Source organism: Prunus avium, chromosome 2, assembly GCF_965620075.1.
Source record: "Prunus avium chromosome 2, drPruAviu1.hap1.1, whole genome shotgun sequence".
Taxonomy (NCBI): Eukaryota; Viridiplantae; Streptophyta; class Magnoliopsida; order Rosales; family Rosaceae; genus Prunus; species Prunus avium.
This window is the reverse complement of record NC_142285.1, coordinates 33113127-33132489: the sequence shown is the minus strand read 5'-3', so window position 1 is coordinate 33132489 and position 19363 is coordinate 33113127. Positions and strand designations below refer to the sequence as shown.

General features: G+C 36.7%; 3 protein-coding genes across 3 annotated transcripts; all 3 read left to right on the top strand.

The window, feature by feature from the left end:
* The first annotated feature begins 216 nt into the window (after window positions 1-216).
* Window positions 217-2196, top strand: LOC110745597 (glyoxylate/hydroxypyruvate reductase HPR3). Its single transcript, XM_021945721.2, has 3 exons — window positions 217-818; window positions 1359-1901; window positions 2038-2196. The coding sequence occupies exons 1-2, from the start codon at window positions 348-350 to the stop codon at window positions 1881-1883; spliced, it is 996 nt and encodes a 331-aa protein (XP_021801413.2). The 5' UTR covers window positions 217-347; the 3' UTR covers window positions 1884-1901; window positions 2038-2196.
* A 3806-nt stretch (window positions 2197-6002) lies between these two features.
* LOC110766484 (RNA-binding CRS1 / YhbY (CRM) domain-containing protein) lies at window positions 6003-9566 on the top strand. Its single transcript, XM_021969820.2, has 5 exons — window positions 6003-6632; window positions 7298-7425; window positions 8078-8303; window positions 8383-8510; window positions 8834-9566. Exons 1-5 carry the CDS (start codon window positions 6092-6094, stop codon window positions 9041-9043), a joined length of 1233 nt encoding a protein of 410 aa, XP_021825512.2. The 5' UTR covers window positions 6003-6091; the 3' UTR covers window positions 9044-9566.
* Window positions 9567-11974: 2408 nt separating this feature from the next.
* LOC110766839 (calcineurin B subunit-like protein) lies at window positions 11975-18473 on the top strand. Its single transcript, XM_021970239.2, has 14 exons — window positions 11975-12558; window positions 13140-13320; window positions 13453-13512; window positions 13752-13915; window positions 13999-14062; window positions 14146-14214; window positions 14356-14457; window positions 14683-14727; window positions 15539-15609; window positions 16299-16365; window positions 16965-17015; window positions 17553-17663; window positions 17767-17820; window positions 17955-18473. Exons 1-14 carry the CDS (start codon window positions 12110-12112, stop codon window positions 18123-18125), a joined length of 1659 nt encoding a protein of 552 aa, XP_021825931.1. The 5' UTR covers window positions 11975-12109; the 3' UTR covers window positions 18126-18473.
* Window positions 18474-19363: the final 890 nt, after the last annotated feature.

Here is a 19363-nt window from a genome sequence, read left to right as displayed (position 1 = left end):
AAATGAGGACATTTTAGTAATTAGTACCACTTATACCCCAATTCCTTATGATTTAGTAAACAACTTAAATAGGAATTCGGAATCTAACTCCCCTCAATCCATATGGTTTAGTAAACAACTTTATTAGGAATCCGGAATCTAATTCTCCTCAATCCAACTCCTCAATTCATCCTCAATTCAATTCCCTCTAATTCAATTCCGGATTAGTAAACATGCCACAAATCCAATTGGCCAGTGTAAATATTTACTTAAAAAGTAAAGCTTGAGCTCCTTTTCCAATTCCCAGTTCAGAAAGAAAAAAAATATTTCTCAATCTCTCAAGTCTCAAATCTCAAGAAGCAAATCCAATGGCACACAATAACCACACCCATCTCCATGGCCAAGACCTCCCAAAGGTCCTGCAACTTCTCCCAAACCCCTTCTTCGCTCTCGTGGAGGCCAACAACTCCCACAAGTTCCACTTCCTCAAAGCCTGGGCCTCTCCTCTCCCTCAAGACCAGTTCTTGGAAACGCAAGCAGGCTCAGTGCAGGTTCTTCTGTCCTCCTCCATTGGACCTCCCATCACTGCCCAGATCCTCCATTTGCTGCCCTCCTTGAAGCTCCTCGTCACCATCAGCGCAGGCCTCGACCATATCGACTTGGCCGAGTGTCGAGCGCGCGGCGTGGCCATTGCCAACGCCTCTAAGATCTTCGCTGAGGACGTTGCTGACATGGCCGTGGGGCTGCTTCTCGATGTCATGAGAAATATTTCGGCTTCCGATCGGTTTGTCCGAGATGGTTTTTGGGTTAGCAAGGGAGATTTTGCTCTGGGTTCTAAGGTCTCATCATCAATTCTAGTTATTTGAAGTTGAAATTATAAAGTCACATACTTTTGTTGGGTTTGTGTGAGATTTGACGTGACAAGTGAAGCTTTGTTTTTTTGTTTACTGTTGATACTTTGCTTTTTCTCCTTTTTTTGGTGTGTGTGTGTTTAGATGAATAGATTATCAACTGTGGAGTTTGATTGGTTAGCTTTTATTTATTTATTTTTTGGGAGCCAAAATTGAATTTGGTTCTTCTGTTGTCAATCCTTGGTTTCCAATCTAGTAGGGTATATTAGAATTCCATGAAGTCACAATCTTCTTGTTTAGAGTCTAAGAATAAAAAGTCAAAAAGGTTAGACTCTTCTTGAGTTTCTTATAGACAACTTGGTTGAGATTAGAAACTGAAAGTAGTGAAAAAGGAATGTCTTTTAACAGTTCTTCACAACTTTATAATTATGGTAAGCATTGAATTATGATATGGATAGTTGAGCTATGAATCTTTCTTTTTTACTGTGGGTTATTTACAATGATTTTTGTGATGATTGGGAATTTCAGATAGGAGGCAAACAAGTTGGGGTTGTTGGATTGGGAAACATTGGCTTAGAAGTTGCTAAGAGACTTGAGGCCTTTGGTTGCAATATCTTGTATAACTCAAGGAAGAAAAAACCATTTGTTTCGTACCCTTTCTTTTCCGATGTATGTGAACTTGCAGCTAATAGCGATGTGCTTGTCATTTGTTGTGGTTTGACTGCTCAAACCCACCACATGATTAACAAGAAAGTCTTGTTGGCATTGGGAAGAGAGGGGGTGATTGTGAATGTAGGACGTGGGGCTATAATCGACGAGAAGGAAATGGTGCAGTGTTTGGTGCGAGGTGAGATTGGAGGTGCTGGTTTGGATGTGTTTGAGAACGAGCCTCATGCTCCTAAAGAGCTCTTTGCATTGGATAATGTCGTACTGTCACCACATCATGCTGTCCTTACACCAGAATGTTTCACGGCTTTGCGCGAACTAGTAGTAGGGAATTTGGAAGCATTCTTCTCAAACAAACCATTGCTTTCTCAAGTGGAGAATAATTGAATAGATTTCTATTTTCAGGTTAGCATCTCCATATCTTGCATGTCATATTTATGGTTTCTTTCCCATGGGGATGATTCATACAGAAACCACCTGCATAACTTTTAACTTTTCTTCTGCTGAGTTTCCTGCACTTTTCTGAATCAATGCAATGTAGGGTACAAAAAATTGATGAAAATAATGAGGGGATGAAAGAAGACAAGGATGAAGAACTGATTCGTATCGGATACGGGCTTCCCCTGAATCATGCGTATCAGTGCTGCATATATATTATTATGATTCAACAATTGTTGAATTTTCAATCTGATTTTTGGCAGGTTTCATGCCTTATTTAATCAGTATGCCGTAGTCTTATCTGAAACTGCATGTAGCCTCGTAATTATTGATCAATAAATCAGCTTCAGTGTTTGTGACCTAGCACTCAATAAATCAGCTTCATGGTCGATCAGTTCCTCTGTGACTCCCAGTTGCTCGTCTTCTTCACTGTGTATCTAGCATTATTGTAAATTTTAAAACTTTATTTTTTGGTAAAGTCTTTTTGTTTCCTACTAAATTCCCGCTTAATAAAGCAACAAATTAGAAGCATATGTGGGTTGGACTGGTTGGGGTGCGCAGTGTGCTCGTTTCATTGCATTCAAGATTGAATCGCCCCGCTTAGAATAGAGTAGTTTCGAATATTGTTTTTAAAAAAAATATCAAATTAGAATAAAATAAAAATCAGCATACAAATTAAAAAGAAAAAGTTGGTCGTTTTGTTAGTTGAGATATTTTTAAACTCTGTCTACTCGCTGCAGCCTACTCAAATGAACGACACTAAACCCTAGAGAATCTCACACACACACCCTCCACGTTTCTCACCAAGCTCTCCCGCCAAAAGCCAAAAGCACTCGCATTCATTCTCACGTGGCCCCTCTCCACCTCCTTGAAACTTCACGACCGCTACTCCTTCAAACCCCCACCCTCCCTTTCCCCTAACCCCCAAGACCAAAACCCTAAGCACAACCCCAAGAAGAAGCAGAACCCCAGTATTGCCTGCCATTGTCCCTCGACCGGAGGGGTCGAAGCCGGTACTGTTAAATAAATTATAGTTTTCCTTTTCTGTAAAGCCAAATACAAAATATAATAAATAATATATAAACAAATTGGAAAGCTTTTAAGGTACAATGAAACTAAAGAAAAATAAATTAATAGGTAAGTAAAAGCAAAATAAATTATAAGTAAGAAGGCAAAATTTATACTGTGAAGCACGTCAAAGACGCTATCCTAAAGTCTTTGTAGCCTCATTACGTGTAGGTACTGACGGTATACAAGACTCCAAAATACGACCCCTAATACACAAGCTCAAAATCCGCTATGAGCATGTTCATAGATGGATATGTATGCAAGTCACATAATCATTACCCAAAAATACTAATAGAAAGTATAGAATATACATAAAGGTAGGAGAAGAGATAATTAGATTTTGTTGTTTTTTCTTCTCTTTCAAATGTGAAGGAGGAGTGACCTTTTATAGGCATCCAAAATCATGTAATATTCACCACATTAAACCAGAAAATTAAGTCATTTAATATAGAAATAAAATCTGAAAATAAATATTTATAACCCCCACAAAAAATAAAATAAAACAGCCAAAATAATTAAATAAATCAAGCTGCCCTTACACCAGAATGTTTCACGGCTTTGCGCGAACTAGTAGTGGGGAATTTGGAAGCATTCTTCTCAAACAAAACCATTGCTTTCTCAAGTGGTGGAGAATAATTGAAATATATTTCTATCTTCAGGTTAGCATCTCCATATCTTGCATGTCATAATCATGGTTTATTTCCCATGGGATGATTCATACATAAACCATTTGCATAATGGAGCTTTAGCAATATCTGTTTTAACTTTGCTTCTGCTAAGTTTCCTGCACTTTTCTGAATCAATGTAGGGTACAAAAAATTGATGAAATTAATGAGGGGATGAAAGAAGACAAGGATGAAGAACTGATTCGTATCGGATATGGGCTTCCCCTGAATCATGCGTATCAGTGCTGCATATATATTATTATGATTCAGTGTTCATGACCTAGCGCTGAAAGGATGCCTCCTTCTGTGTTTTGTTACTAATTGAAATGAGGAATGCAAACTAGAAGTATTTGAGATTCAGAGCATGCCATTGTCGGTCTTAACCCCGTTGACTCCATTAACCTGCCGGAATTGTGGAGCTGCTATAGCTAATGCAAGAAATGTGTTCTGTGAGGATGTGATATATGTGCCAGTAGGGATTGCTTATTCATGTGCTAAGAAAGATTTCGGCTTCTTGGTGGATATGTGATACAGAGGATTTGAGCTACTCTATTGTTCCGAGGCCACCATCTATTTGTTTTCTTTTGATTATGTGTTTGTAAGGGGAAACTGGTGTAATGAGCTAGTGTTTCTAGTATTATTGTAAATTTTAGAACTTTTTTTGTTGGTAAACCCTATATTAGGTGTATCACATGAATTTTGTGTGTATTATTGAATTCTTAAAGGCAATTAAAACAAAAAACAAACCCCGTCAAGCCGCGCAGCTATACTATTTATTAAAAATAAAAAATTGCGTATAGTGACGAGGCTATACTCTTTCCAAAAAAAAACAGAGTAGCAGCATAGTGCCTAGGCGCCATGTGTCAAAATACGTAAAGCTGCGCTGCTATATTATTTTTGAACAAACATTAATATAACCATGTATAGCCGAACGGCTATACTAGTTATTAAAAAACAAAATACGTATAGCCTCATGGCTATACTATTTTTTAAAACAAATTAAAAACACCGAGTATAGCCGCCCGGCTATACGGTTTTTAAAAAACGTAGTAGTATAGCCGCACGGCTATAGTATTTAAATTGATAATATTTAAATGGTATAGCCGCGCGGCTATACTATTTAATCAATAAAAAATTAAGCAAAAAGCACCCTCCTTGTTGCATTAGTTTAGACTTTCGAGATATTAATTTGCTAGCTTCAACATATCCAAAGTAGATATTGATCGCCCACTGTATAATATTTTAGTATGTATTATTTTTATTTAATGATATGTGAGAATTATTTGTATAATATGTGAGTTTTGTGTGTCTTATTGAAAATTTTGTAAAAAATACATGTATTAAACATGAGAAATACATACATAGATGTACAATATGAGTATTGTACGTTTACTTTTTTTTAAAATGTAAATTTTACCGAGTTTCTAAAATGTGTATAGAACATGGATGTATTATTTAAAAATACGTACATGCGTGTATCATAGAGTATTAAACGTGAAAGTGCTAAATTTTTTATATAGGTAATAACTAAGGAAAAGTAAAAAATTAAATGGGGACAATAGAGACTCGGGTAATGGCCTAATAGTAATGGATAATCATATAAACTACTCTTATTGATAAATGAAAATCGGGGAAAAAATTTAAAAGAAAGAAAGGATCCTAGTATACACATATATAGTATAGCCGCTATTTATTGAAGGAAATTAAAACAAAATAAAAACCAAGTAATTCCGGGTGGCTATACTATATATTTTTTTTAAAACTAAAAAATCGAGTAAAGCCGGGCGGCTATACTCTTTATTTAAAAAAAGCAGGCTGCCGTACAGCGCCTAGGTGCCATGTGTCAAAATAAGCATAGCCAGGCGACTATACTATTTTTAAAAAACAATTAAACACATTGTGTATGGCCGTCCGGCTGTACTATTTTTTATAATAATAATAAAAAAAAAACCCCTAGGGATTAAGTGTCACGTGTCAAAAATAGTATAGCCGTATTTTTGTAAGTAAACAGCTATACTATTAAAATAAATTATATTTAAAGGGGTGATAAGGTGCCACGTGTAAAAGTAGTATAGCCGCACGGCTATACTCTTTATAAATGCGGCTATACTCTTTATAACAATTTATTGTTGCCTAGGGGCTGCTGGAAGTGGACTGATAATGATTGAGACTATTGACGAGGAGCCCCAAAATCTGTCAACTTTTTTTTTTTTTGGTCGAAGAAATCTGTCAACTTTGAAAAGAGAAAATTTGGTTTTTTCCTTGGACGAAAAAAAGAAAAAAAAAAAAAAAAAAAAGTTGGTCGTTTTGTTTGTTAAGACATTTTTAAACCTTGTCTACTCGCTGCAGCCTGCAACTCAAATGAACGACACTAACCCTACCTAGAGAGTCACACAAACACACACCTCACAGTAAAACCCCTCCATGTTTTTCCCCAAGCTCTCCCGCCTAAACCCAAACCCACTCCTACTCATTCTCACGCGTCACCTCTCCAATCCCTCGAAACTCCACGACCACTACTCCTTCAAACCCCCACCCGCCCTTTCCCCAAACACCCAAGGCCAAAACCCGAACCATAATAACCCCAAGAAGAAGCAGAAACCCCAGTATCGCCCGCCATCGTCCCTCGACCGAACGGGTCAGAAGCCGATACATTCGGATTTGCCCTTCGATTTCAGGTACAGCTACACCGAGAGCAGCCCGACGGTGAGGCCCATTGGGCTGCGCGAGCCCAAGTACTCGCCTTTTGGGCCGGGGCGGATTGACCGGGAATGGATCGGGGTGTGTGCGCCGGCTGTGGACCCCAAGGTGAGGTCCGTGGAGGGAGCAGAGGAGGATCCGAAATTGGAAGAGAAGAGGAAGAGGAGGAGACAGAAGGTTCAGGGAGAGCCTCTAACTCCGGCTGAGAGGAAAATATTGGTGGACAAGTGCCAGAGGCCCAAAACCAAGAGGCAAATCAATTTGGGTATGGTTTTTCTTTCTCCTTTCTGTTTCGAGTTTTATGAGCTTCTTAGAGTGTGGTCCGTAAATTGCCAACAAAAAAGAAGTGTTTGATAATATGGGCACTCCCCATTTTGTATGATTGAGCAGATTTGAGCTTTTTTTTTTTCTTGATATTGTTTTGTGGTTGCTGAATTGGGTTTTTGGTTTTTGTTGTAATTGATATAGGTTCGAGTTTCTTGAGCTTTAGGGTATTCTGATTTTGTTTGATTGTTGGGGCGTGAGCTTTTTGTACTGTCTAATGTGATTGTTGGATTAGGTCTCTGCTATTTCTTCCTTCGTTTTTCGGTAAGAGGTCTGCTATTTCTTCTGATTGATATGGTTTTTAAGTGTTTGAGCTGGGGAGAGTAATTGATAACATTGGTGCTTTGGATTTTGGTTTTACTAATAAGTGTATGATCTTGTGTTCTATTTGGTGTGTTTGCTTTGTAGGCTTGTATTATTTCTTCTTCTTTTTTTTTCAAACAAGTTGAGGCAATCAGGCAAATGTCCCACTTTTGCAATGTTTTCAAGTTTTCCATATGACAACCCAATTCCTAAACAAGAATAAGCAGTGTATTTTATGATAATCTTCACTCTTATTTATCTCTGCTATCCTCTTATTGTGCGCTACTGTTTGATTTCTTGTAGGCAGAGATGGTTTAACTCACAATATGCTGAATGATATTCAAAACCATTGGAAACATGATGAAGCAGTGAGGATAAAATGTCTAGGTGTTCCCACCGTTGACATGAAAAATGTTTGCATCCAACTTGAGGTATCTTATGTTCTAGTTACCGCTCTCTGCACTGCATCTTGCGTCTGATAGACTATTGTTTCTCTTTTCTCTTCTCCTTGAGTCTTTTGCGCTGTGGTACGCATGCTGTACCTCAGATAGGTCCTGTTTTTGTGTTTACGACTTATGAACTATATGCTACATATTCCAATCCCTGCTTCGCATATAGTATAGTTCCTTAAAGCATTAAATTCTTGCTACTTCCCATCATCAACCCTTTTTGCAAGGTTATATAGTTTTTATTATTAACCTTAACAGAAGCCATCCACCTTTGGTCCCAGCAACCCACCTTTTAACCATACATGCCCTTGGCATTACATCATTATCTGGGTTGATGATACACAATGAAAACTAAAAACTCAAACTCTTTTGGAAGATAAGCTGCGGAATTTGCAAGGGGATCTCTGTAGAATCAACGATGGCACTGAGAAACAGCAAGGACAATGCGACACTGATGTTTCAGATTATGAAACATAAATTCTGATTGTAAAATCAATGAATAAATTAAATGCAACGTATAAATGTTTGCGTTGCATTATGAATTAGTTTACATATGAGAATGGTTTCAGGATTCACTATTATTTCTTGGAAGTTGGAAGAAATGCTAAATGCATGTTTCATGTGTATGTTGCAGGACAAAACCTTCGGAAAAATCATCCACAGACATGGTGGTGTACTTGTATTATACAGAGGCAGGAATTATAAACCCAAGAAAAGGCCCGTGATTCCATTAATGTTGTGGAGGCCACATGAGCCCATATATCCTAGGCTGATCAAAACTACAATTGATGGCCTAAGCATTGAGGAAACAAAGGAAATGAGGAAGAGAGGATTAGCTGTCCCTGCTTTAACAAAACTTGGTACATCCTTTTTCTGGCTATGGTCTTTATGACTTGATACGTATTTCTATGATCATTTACAAGCTAGATGAAACTGCAGCCAAGAATGGTTATTATGGTAGTCTGGTATCCATGGTTAGAGATGCTTTTATCTGCTGTGAGCTGGTTCGGATAGACTGCCAGGGTCTTGAGAAGAGTGATTACAAGAAAATAGGCTGCAAACTCAGGGTAAATTTCCAAGCCTTTGTATCTTTTTCTGCTGAAGCTTGCTTTGTGTACAGTTCTAACTTTTATTGCTCCCATGTACAATGAGATGCTTGCACTCGCTAGTCATGGGCAATTCCTACTGCATTTTCCTTCTTTCTGTATATCTGGGAAAGACACAATGATATTCTTTCTTAATTTTCTTGGCCTTGTTGATACAGACTGCCTACATAACCTAGAATGTGTACCTGCATGTGCGATTGTTTCTGTTTATCTAAGTTTTTTCTTTTTTACTTATACTTTAGTATTTTTGTTGGTCAACCACTTATACTTCAGCATTGATACAGGATCTTGTGCCTTGTATCCTGGTGACATTTGAGAAGGAAAAGATTGTGGTTTGGAGAGGGAAGGACTATAAGCCTCTAGAGGATGGATACTTTCTTCCAGATCGAGAACTGTTTGATAGTCCAGAAGGTGATTTGGTTTCTGGAGAAGAGGGGTGTGGTAACTCAGATGGCAACAGTAGCGAAAAGGAATTCGACTCTGGTGAAGAGTAGTAGTCCCTTCTTGCTGCAAGTTACAGAAACCACATGGGTGTTATCGGTTGGAGACTTGGATTTGATCAAGCTTTTCTTCTCCCAATTGCAATTTTGGAATTCATGGAGAGCCGAGTGGAGCCGGTCCACAATATCCTGGAAATGGTATTTGGGTGCATTTTTGGGTTGTGTTGTTTCCAGGAAACTGCCTATTGAACTTAGATAACAAGATCTAATAGGTCCCCCTCTCTGCAAGGCAAAAAATGCAAAAAGAGAAATACTTATTCCGTATGAGTGTGGAGTGAAAAAAGGTAAAAGGAGCCAAAGCCTGAAGTGAGAAAACTGTACTGAAATTGGGTGACAAAACCAAGGGTAAGAAATGCATAAGATTCTTTGGATTTGATTCTCACCCTTTGGATGCCAAATGAAATGTTTGCATTATTATTGTTCGAAGAGTATGAATATGGAGTGATTCTATGTATCAAATGAACTCTGACTCTGAGTTTGTGGTGATTTAATATGCAGACACTGATGCTAATCCTAATTGGGCTAGCCTTGGATCAACTTAACCCTAATTTTATTCCTGCCAATGGTTAACATCACCAACCCTGACCCAAAAAGAACAGAAATGATGTTGAATCTCGAAATGGCAACATTTTTTATATTTTGACGTCACATGCAATGGAATAATTTACTGACAAATCATTTTCATTACATAATTTAATAAGTAGGCCCCAAGCTCCCTCCCAATATATGCATGCCAAATGCACCATGTCCGTTGTCTCCATGCTGCGGCTGCATGTGCTTCACAAATTCATAAATTTCCCCATAGCAATGGGATGGGCCCACTGAGACTGCTGGTGGGGCCCCTCTGCTTCCTTAATTAAACCTTATCAATCACCACCCCCTCCACAACTGGGCCTTGTGACTGGGAAGCATCCACCCATTTCAATTCTCATTGCAAAAACGTGTCTGTGTTTTGCTTTGCTTTTGCTTATTTTCTTCTTATATTATGTTGTCCCCACCAAAAAGGCCAAAAGGCCAAAGTAGATATTTATATTATCGAGTGTGGTAGTGAATTGGTTTTCGCATATTACAGCTCAAAATGTTCACGGCAATTCGTCCAAAAAAATATATAATGTTCACTGCAATATCATAAAGAATCGCTCAAGTTAAATAGGTTGCCAAAATAAGTACCAGTATACACCCACTAGTGTAATGATTTGAAGTAATTGCTCTTTTAGACAAGATCGTGAGTTCGAGTTCTAGCATTCGTATAGTGTGTGTGAGATTAATATACTATCGCCCATTTCAATAAAAATTATCCTTAAAAAAAACTTTGATATGAAAACCAAATGAAAAAGTATCAAGATTTTCATCTATACGAAACATTTATTTTCCCTTCTTTATGTTACAATCTTTAATATATTTCAAGAAGTGAAGACCGATGTCATTAAACCAAATGATTATTAATACCAAGAAAACAAAAAGTAGAATTATAGAAGTGAAGGCCGATGTCACTAAACCAAATGATTATTAATTCGAACAAAACAAAAAGTAGAGTTATTAGAAGATGTGTGCTTACTACTTGTGAGTTGTAGTGTGGCATAGATGGATTAAGATGAGAATAAAATAATGCATGCCGCGCGCCTCTTTTGAATTCTTCCATTCTTGAGTTGAAGAAAGTCATGAAAAAACAAATGAAAACCCCCCTTTGACCTTAAAAATACAATGTTTATATGTAAATGCACTTCCTCTCCCTTTTTCTTTGATAAATACATTTTTTTTTTAAATTTCAGGCATTCAAATCAACACAAAGTGGAGGGATTCTGAGTTCAAATTGTGTGCATGAGATTTTGATATTTATGTAATAATTTTATGTTTATAAAAAAAAAATTATTTATTTGCTACTGTCTTTTTCACTTTAAAAAAAACTTGTTGAAAGAGCTCGTAAACTCACATCTTTAAAAAAAATCTGGAAAAACAAAACTTATAACTATTAAAATTTTAATAATTTATAAATACACTAAAGTTTGAAGTCATTGCTCATCATTTGACGACATAACTACTACAATAAGGCTCCATTTGAATGACATTATAAGGAAGATTTGTGCAATAAATAAATGAATTATAAATTATTCCTTACATATAGTAATTTCATATTCATTCAATCTAGTGTATCTGTTTCTTGTTTTTTAAGCAAATTTAGTATACTTGTCAAACACAAATAATTTATTTCAAATTTCTCCATCCAAATAGAATGTAAAGTTTTTCTTAATTAGATTTCACAATTTATTTACACTAACACCACCCTGAGGTTTCTTGTGTTTTTACAAAACCCCCTTATGTCTAAAAAATTACACGAACACTCTCTGAGGTTTCTGTTTGTTTTCACAACCCTTCTTATTGATTGTTTGTCCAAAAATTGATGATTTTATTGAGAAAAAAAACTTATGCAAATGACAAAATTAACCTCAATGAAGTATATGCAATCTAATCTCAAAGGCTAATTTTGTCATATGGATAATTTTTGTGTGTGTATAAAATCATCAATTTTTGGATGAAAATAAATAAAAATGAGTTTTGTGAAAACAATTTAAAACCTCAGGAATATTCATATAATTTCTAAAGCCTCAAAGAATTTTGTGAAAAAGTCGAAAACCTCATTATTGTTGGTGTAAATAACTCTTTGTATTAACCTATGTATTGCTGTCGACCCACTTCGCATTTCGCGTAGTGCCAAACGCGTCGTTCTCAGATTGAAACTCAAGTGGAGTAGTAAAAGTAAGCTTTCTGTTGGCCAGTAAAAGTAAAGTAGTAAAAAGTTAAAACTACGAAAAAAAATTTGGAGCCACCTTTTATTTATTTTTAACAGAAAAAAAAAACACAAAAACAAAAACGCGGCGAAATAATAAATCTTCCACCACCACACGTATAGAGTCATCGAACATTTTTTAGCCTTAAATACCGTTCTGTCCCTCTCTCTCTGTCTCACTCCCTCTCTCTCTCTAGCTTGTAGCTTCATCTGCCATACTACTATACTCTGCTACATACAGCTACCACCACCCCAAGAAAACACACACAGTAATGGCAGACAATGATCTCGCCTCGCCTCTCATCTCTTCTCCACCCTCCGATCGCCCCCACTTGATCCTCACCGTCCAAGACGACACCGATACAGACCACAACAATCACAACGGCAATCACGGCAGCAACAGCACCCACCACCACTTTCGCAACCCATATGCGTTTCTCGGGTCGGATGGGTTCACCGTGCCCGGTTCGACCACTGCGGACCCGTTTAGGAACCACACACTGGAGATTCGTGGGCTTTACGAGTGGTTAAAGATCGGAATTTGCTTGCCCATCGCGCTGGCTCGGCTTGTGCTCTTTGGGGCCTCTTTGCTGATTGGGTTTGTGGCTACAAAATTGGCTCTTCAGGGATGGAAGGACAAGAAGAACCCTATGCCTAAGTGGAGGTGCAGGATTATGTGGATCACTCGAGTCTGTACTCGTTGTATTCTGTTCTCTTTTGGGTAAGTTTGGTCTGGAATATTTTTTTTTTTTGGGTTTTTTATGCTGTTCTGTTTTGGTTTTGGTTAAGATGTGTTTGGAGGAAAAGAATAGAAAGTGGGATTTGGAATATTGTTTTAATTGAAATCAAGTAGGTAGTTTGAGTGGAAATGGTCAAGTGAAGACATGATTTTTGAAATGTTTCTGGCGACCTGTTTGGATGCTGAAAAAATTGAGCAAGGATATGTGACTTTTAGTTTCGGGAGATTTAAGTGCTGTAATTAAGTGAACTGGATACTTTCATTAGATTCGAATGAAAGGAATTGTAGGAAGAATTTAATGCTCTGTGAAGCTGGTGTGTCTGTGTTTGTTTTTTGGGTCAGCTCACATAGGTTGGTAGAGAGAAAATATGTGGAAAAGAATTGAGTGAAATGATTTGGGCTGGTAGTGATAAGTAATCGGTTTGGCAGTGCATCTCTTTTCATATCAGAGTTGATTTTTCATTTTAATATTTATTTGCATTCTTGACAATGGTGGAATTGGTATGAGAGTTTTTTTTTTCTTTTCTAATAATTGATGTTCCCACTTTCACCTCTTACTGCAGCTACCATTGGATAAGACGGAAAGGAAAACCTGCTCCTAGAGAAATTGCTCCAATAGTTGTATCTAACCATGTATCATTTATTGAACCTATCTTCTATTTCTATGAATTATTCCCTACAATTGTGGCATCTGAATCCCATGATTCCCTACCCTTGGTTGGAACAATCATCAGAGCAATGCAGGTAATTTCGTGTCCCTTCACGGTAATTGATTTTAACCAGCACTCCATATGCAAAACAACTTGTTACAATCACTTTAGTTGCTGGTATTTATGTTCCGTTGTAACGGTCAGTCTCATTGCTATCTGTTCTCAGGTTATATATGTAAATAGGTTTTCTGCATCGTCAAGGAAGCACGCTGTTAGTGAAATAAAGGTAAAAAGTTTCTGTTAGTTCTTGGATATCCTTATTTGATTAGTAAGTCATGAACCAATTTAGATAAATAGGTTCTCAACTTTTGTCTCTAAACCTCTTTGGTATATATCCTCGCGGAATTAGTTGCATACTGGATGCAATTGCATGAATCTATATTTAGGATTTAATAAGATAAGTGATTTTTATCAATTTTATAAGCTATTTGATACAGAAATGTGCTTTCAAGGATCTGAATACAGAGAAAAGCTTCTTGCGATAGATTTCCTCGAGTGCTTTTATTTCCTGAGGGAACTACAACCAATGGAAGGTTTCTCATTTCATTTGAACTTGGTGCATTCATCCCGGGTTTCCCCATACAACCAGTAACTGTACGCTATCCCCATGTACACTTTGACCAATCCTGGTATGGCACTTTTCCAATCTCAAAATTTTGTTGGTGTTGTCTTGAGTGGTATGTTATAACGCTTCATGTGGTGTTCTGGTTAGGGGGCACATTTCTTTGGCAAAGCTCATGTTTAGAATGTTCACACAGTTTCACAATTTCATGGAGGTAATCCCTTTCTCCTAACGTTTTGTCATAAACTTTTGTATTGCATGGGCATTGATTTAGGTAATTTGATCTGAATTGAGCAGGTGGAATATCTTCCTGTTGTCTCACCCCTTGATAAGAAGAAAGAAAGTGCTGTTCGTTTTTCTGAGAGGGTGAGAATCTGCGTGAAATTGATAAAAATCCATTTTTCTTTCTCCATGATTTTGTTTTACATCGCTTTTTTTATTTTTTTTATTTTTATGCCATTGTTTTGTAGACTATTAATGGAAGTTGACACATACAAATATATGCAGACTTGTCATGCTATGGCAACTTCACTCAATGTTGTACAGACATCTCATTCTTATGGAGACTTAATGCTTCTTATGAAAGCAACTCAGTCGAAATCGAAACTGGTATACATCTTTTTTTATAGTGATGCCTTTAGCATTTTTTTGTAACAAGCTATGAACCTAACACCCACCCTAACCCTATACCCCCTTCATTTACTACCCAAGCCAAAGCCCATCAATTTTAGCATTACATGAGCTTCTATGTATTAATTTAAATTTAGACTGTTATAAGAGCTACTCAATGACCTATTCATTCTGAACTAAACGTTTCTATCTTGACTTCCACAGGAGTGCCCCGCATCTTACATGGTTGAAATGGCAACTGTAAAATCAGTAAGTCCTTCCACATAACTCATAATCGTGCATCCTTGTGTGTTTAACATATATAATGTTAGAAACTGGAACTAGAACTGAACAATTTTGTAAAATAACTTTATCTCTCTTTATGATTAAAAAAAAAATTAAGTTAGGAGGATATTCGTGTATTATGTATCTTATGTCTCATTTATTTCCTCTGAATACAATCTTTTTTGAACGATGGATGATTGCAGAAGTAGCAATTAGTACTTGTAGATCTTATCAAAGTTTTATAGAAGCATTCAGTAAATAAGGGCGAGTCCTTTGAAATGGTACCCTTAATGGATAAAAGGGAAGATCACTATTCAATTCTTTTGCCATGACTGATGCTTCTGTGGTTGAATTCTCAAGGCACAAGTCACTTTAGATTACTTCATGTATAGGATCCTACATAATGACATGATGCTTGAAAGCAGAATAGTAATTTATATTACTTCATATATGTGCTTCTACAAACTGACATGATGCTTGAAAGCAGAATAGTTTCACAAGTATACAAGAGTAGACAGGGATGAAGGTTTCCCATAGGATCCTACTTAGTTCATTGATTCAACAGATTGACATGTTATTGTTCTAACTTCTTCTAGAGTGGCTATAGCTTCTTCAATACAGTCTGATGCATCTACTTTTCTGCATGGTATCTGCTATTTCTAGCAGCTGCAATACAAAAGTGTCTAAGCTTATTGGTTCCTATCATTAATTTATAAGTTAATGCGCCCTTTGTTTTGTTTAACAATGTATGTGAGACCTGATAGAGAAATTAAGTATTTTATATCTTGTTTTGCAGTTACTCCATATAAGCAGCATGGAAGCTGTGGACTTTCTGGATAAGTTTCTTTCTATGAATCCAGACCCTAGGTACTGTTGAAACTATTATTAAAGTGAAAGTTGTTGCTGAGATCTTTTGAGTGAATGATGTTTGTCAACTTTTATTATTTTTATTATGTGTTGCTGCAGTGGGTTGTATAACATTTGGTTCTGGCATCTGAATTATGGCTCATATATAATTAGGTTGTCTCTACCTTCTTCCTTGTGGATATCTTCCCTCCCTCTGTATGCTCTTAACGACATTTATGGCAATCCCTTCTCCTAAAAAAATACAATTAGTTATGTTAAAATTGCATGCTTTTTAAAATGCTATTGGAATTCCATGTTTGTTTGCAAAATATTAGTCCTTTTGCCAACCAATACAAGGAAAAAAGTGCATGTTTTCTCTTTTTTCTTTATCAGTCTTACTAACGCTTACTATGATGTGGGTATTATATGTGTTCCTCCTGCTTATATATTGCATGCATTTGCAATTTTTTTTACCCTTTTCATGTCCGTAAAGTGTTGGTCCTGAAGATTGTTTCAGTTGCAACTTCCACAGTTCACCTAGCAAAGCTTGGATAACGAATTTGACATAAATGAGTGATTAGATGCTAACTAATGAATTTATTTAAATGACATGACATCTGAAATGCTATACTTACAAATGGTGTAAGTATGTGCAAACTTATTGAAAACGCAAGACTTGTAAGATTCTTATTGTTGTATCCTGCTTGCAGAGGTCATGTTAACTACAGTGGTTTCCTGAGGGTTCTAAGACTCAAGGCCTGTACCTTTTCCGAAGAGGTCAGTTACCATGATCTTTTGCTAAATAATTTCCCTTTGTCTCGTAGTTTTGCAAAGAGTTTGACAGGCTATATGATATATTCTGGGTTTTTTTGACTTTGCACAGAAGAGATCATAACATCAGAGTTGTATGTGTGTTTGGCTTCCAAGCATCCCAACAAATTCTTTCCTCTCCTTTAGAATAGAAATATGATTACATGGCCTTTGATACCCTTCTGTTGGTCACCAGGTGGACTTACTTTTTGCTATATCCCTGACAATATTTGCTCTATGTGTTTGTCCTCCCCGTAGACTTACTTCAGTAGCCTATATTAGCACTTTGTGGTATGTATGTTAGCATTGTCTCTACCTGATTAAGGAGACAGGTGACTGTTTTTGGCAGGGTACAAGATGTTCATTCTGGGGAAAATGCATGATAGTTTTTCTCGTCTTTTTCGTATTTTCTTTCTGTTGTCTTTTCCTTATTTAAACTATCATGATTGCTTTATTTCTATTATCATGCTGCTGACCTTATAAAGTATACTATACACTATTGAACATTAGTGCATGTTAAATGCTTTTTTGATGTGTATATAACATGGAAATCTTCTGGATAACAGATATTTGCTTTCATTGATGTTGAAAAAAGTGGATCAATCACGTTTAAGCAGGTACTCCAACACCCCCAGGCTGTCTCTGTCTCTCTCTTCTTCTGTGTGTGTGTGTGTGTGTGTGTGTGTGAATACGCATGTGTGCATTTTTTAGCATGCGCTAATGCTTAAGTGTATTAATAATGATTACATCATTATAGAATATTTTCTACAGCGTATTTGAGGTGAGTGATGGTGTGAGCTGCAGAGATGAATTTTTGTAACACTAACAGGATTTGTACATATTATACACATCATCTGGAATCAAAAGTAAAGCATGTTGGGTTGGGGAGGTTTTTGTTGCTCCTGAATGAAAAGTGATACTTTATATTAGAATAGAAATCCACAGAGAAACCTTAGAGAGTATAATGCGTGTATATTTCATATATTTTTAGATACCAAATAATTTAGAGTCATTGCATGATTAACTTGTTACTCAGGCATATATGGTACTTGGTTGTTTATGAAACTGTTTGTGCATCTGATTTTGTTTTTGGCTTTGGTTTTATATGTCATGATACCGAGTTGTACATAATAGTATCATTTTGTTGCTTTCAGTTCTTGTTTGGGTCAGTGCATGTCCTGAAGCTGCCCTTGTTCCGGCAAGCCTGTGAATTAGTTTTTTCAGAATATGTTTCTGGGGAGAATGACTACATTTCAGAACAAGAAGTATGCCGCTTGCATTGATTTTTCCTTCTTGTTTTTCTTTTCAAGTCTACACATCTTTGTTATAATGAATTGACTTGCAATTTGTGGTTTTTAATTGCTTCAGAATCTGTTTGGAGAGTCCGTCAGGCCTGCAATCCCGGATTTGAATGAGGATGAGGTGATGGGCATACCCTTCTGGGCTTCTATCCAATTTCTTAGGATTTTAAAGCATTGCCTGCACATAATGGAGCATCAAGGCATCTTCCAGTTGTGTCTTTGGTAAGATGACTAATGTTAATTGATTGCTTGCAGGTCCATGAACTGTTTAATCTATTTGATGCTGATGGTGATGGAAGGATCAGCAAGGAAGAATTTTGGACCTGTCTAAAAAGAAACCCACTACTGATTGCGCTTTTCTCACCTTGTTTGCTTAACAAGGACATTTCACAAGATGGTAATAGGTTGGTGGAGGGGATTGTGTAGTGGATGCAGAGAGATTTTCTCTTTATGGTTTGTGGAGATTTTGTGCACCATTTGTAACCTCCGTTAGTCTGGTTTTATTTTGGGCGGAGAGAGAGAGAGAGAGAGTGGCGGAGCTTCGAGTTGTGTGAAGTAATAGGGAGGGAGGGGGCATAATATTTTTACCTTGCTCCCTTAAGTTGCTCATACTAGAGTTCCGATTTAATTGTTTTTTTGATCTGTAACTTTATATGTCATTGTTTAGAAAGTGATCTTACATAATCCAGATAGATTTTTTTGTAGCAGATTATGTAGTGCTAAACCAAACAGAATGGAGATTGCGAAAGTGTGATATCAAATTTGATTGTAAAATTTTGCGATTTTTCTCTCAACTTTTTAGAGCATGTCCTGGCCTATCATCCAATGTCAGGTATGGACTGAGCTAGTCAAGGAAATTGGAAACAGGCTTTGCACAGGCCAAAACTGGAAGAAGACAAGTGACAATGACATCAGTTGGTAACCAGAACTTTCCTATGGAAAAAAGGTTCCAGTTTTGAATTCCTCACCTTCAATTATCAAATGAGGAAAGACTAATTTACTTTAACTAGAATTAGAATGGTAAGGCAGTGGGGATCCACCACCAGGCAAATTCCACATAAGAATATTTCTTTTTTGGGCAAGAAATAGTAAACATTAGGCCTCAGTTGCATTGTATTTGCCTTAATTCAACAGCTGAAGCCAAAGGAATGTCCCAGTCTACCCCATAGAGGCTAGAAAGTGGAGGGCTTTAATTATCTTGGTGGGACAGTGAGATGATAAATATCACCTCTTATCAAGAGAAAAAAATATATATAACAACTGCCTAAACATTGCAATAACTCGTTTGTCTTAGTGCTTCCTTTCCTTGATTGTACTGCCTTATAAACTCAAAGGCGGAACATAGTTGATATTTTCAATTGGAATTCTGAAAGCAACACCTAAGGTCCTGTGTTCGAATCCCCGTATTAAATAAAAATTATTTCTCAAAAAAAAAAAAAAAAAAACTTATGATTTAATTATACTTTCTCTTAGCTAGGTTATAGGTGAAATCAGATATTAATGGATTCCCATGATATTATCACCAAGTTTTTTGAATTTTAATTTTCTTTTACTAATTATAATTGTAATTAACTTTAAAGTTTTATGAGTCTTCATGACTTTATCCCTTTATTATTATTAATCAGTTCGGCTGGTGAGATTGACAATAGCAAGAGCTATGCTGT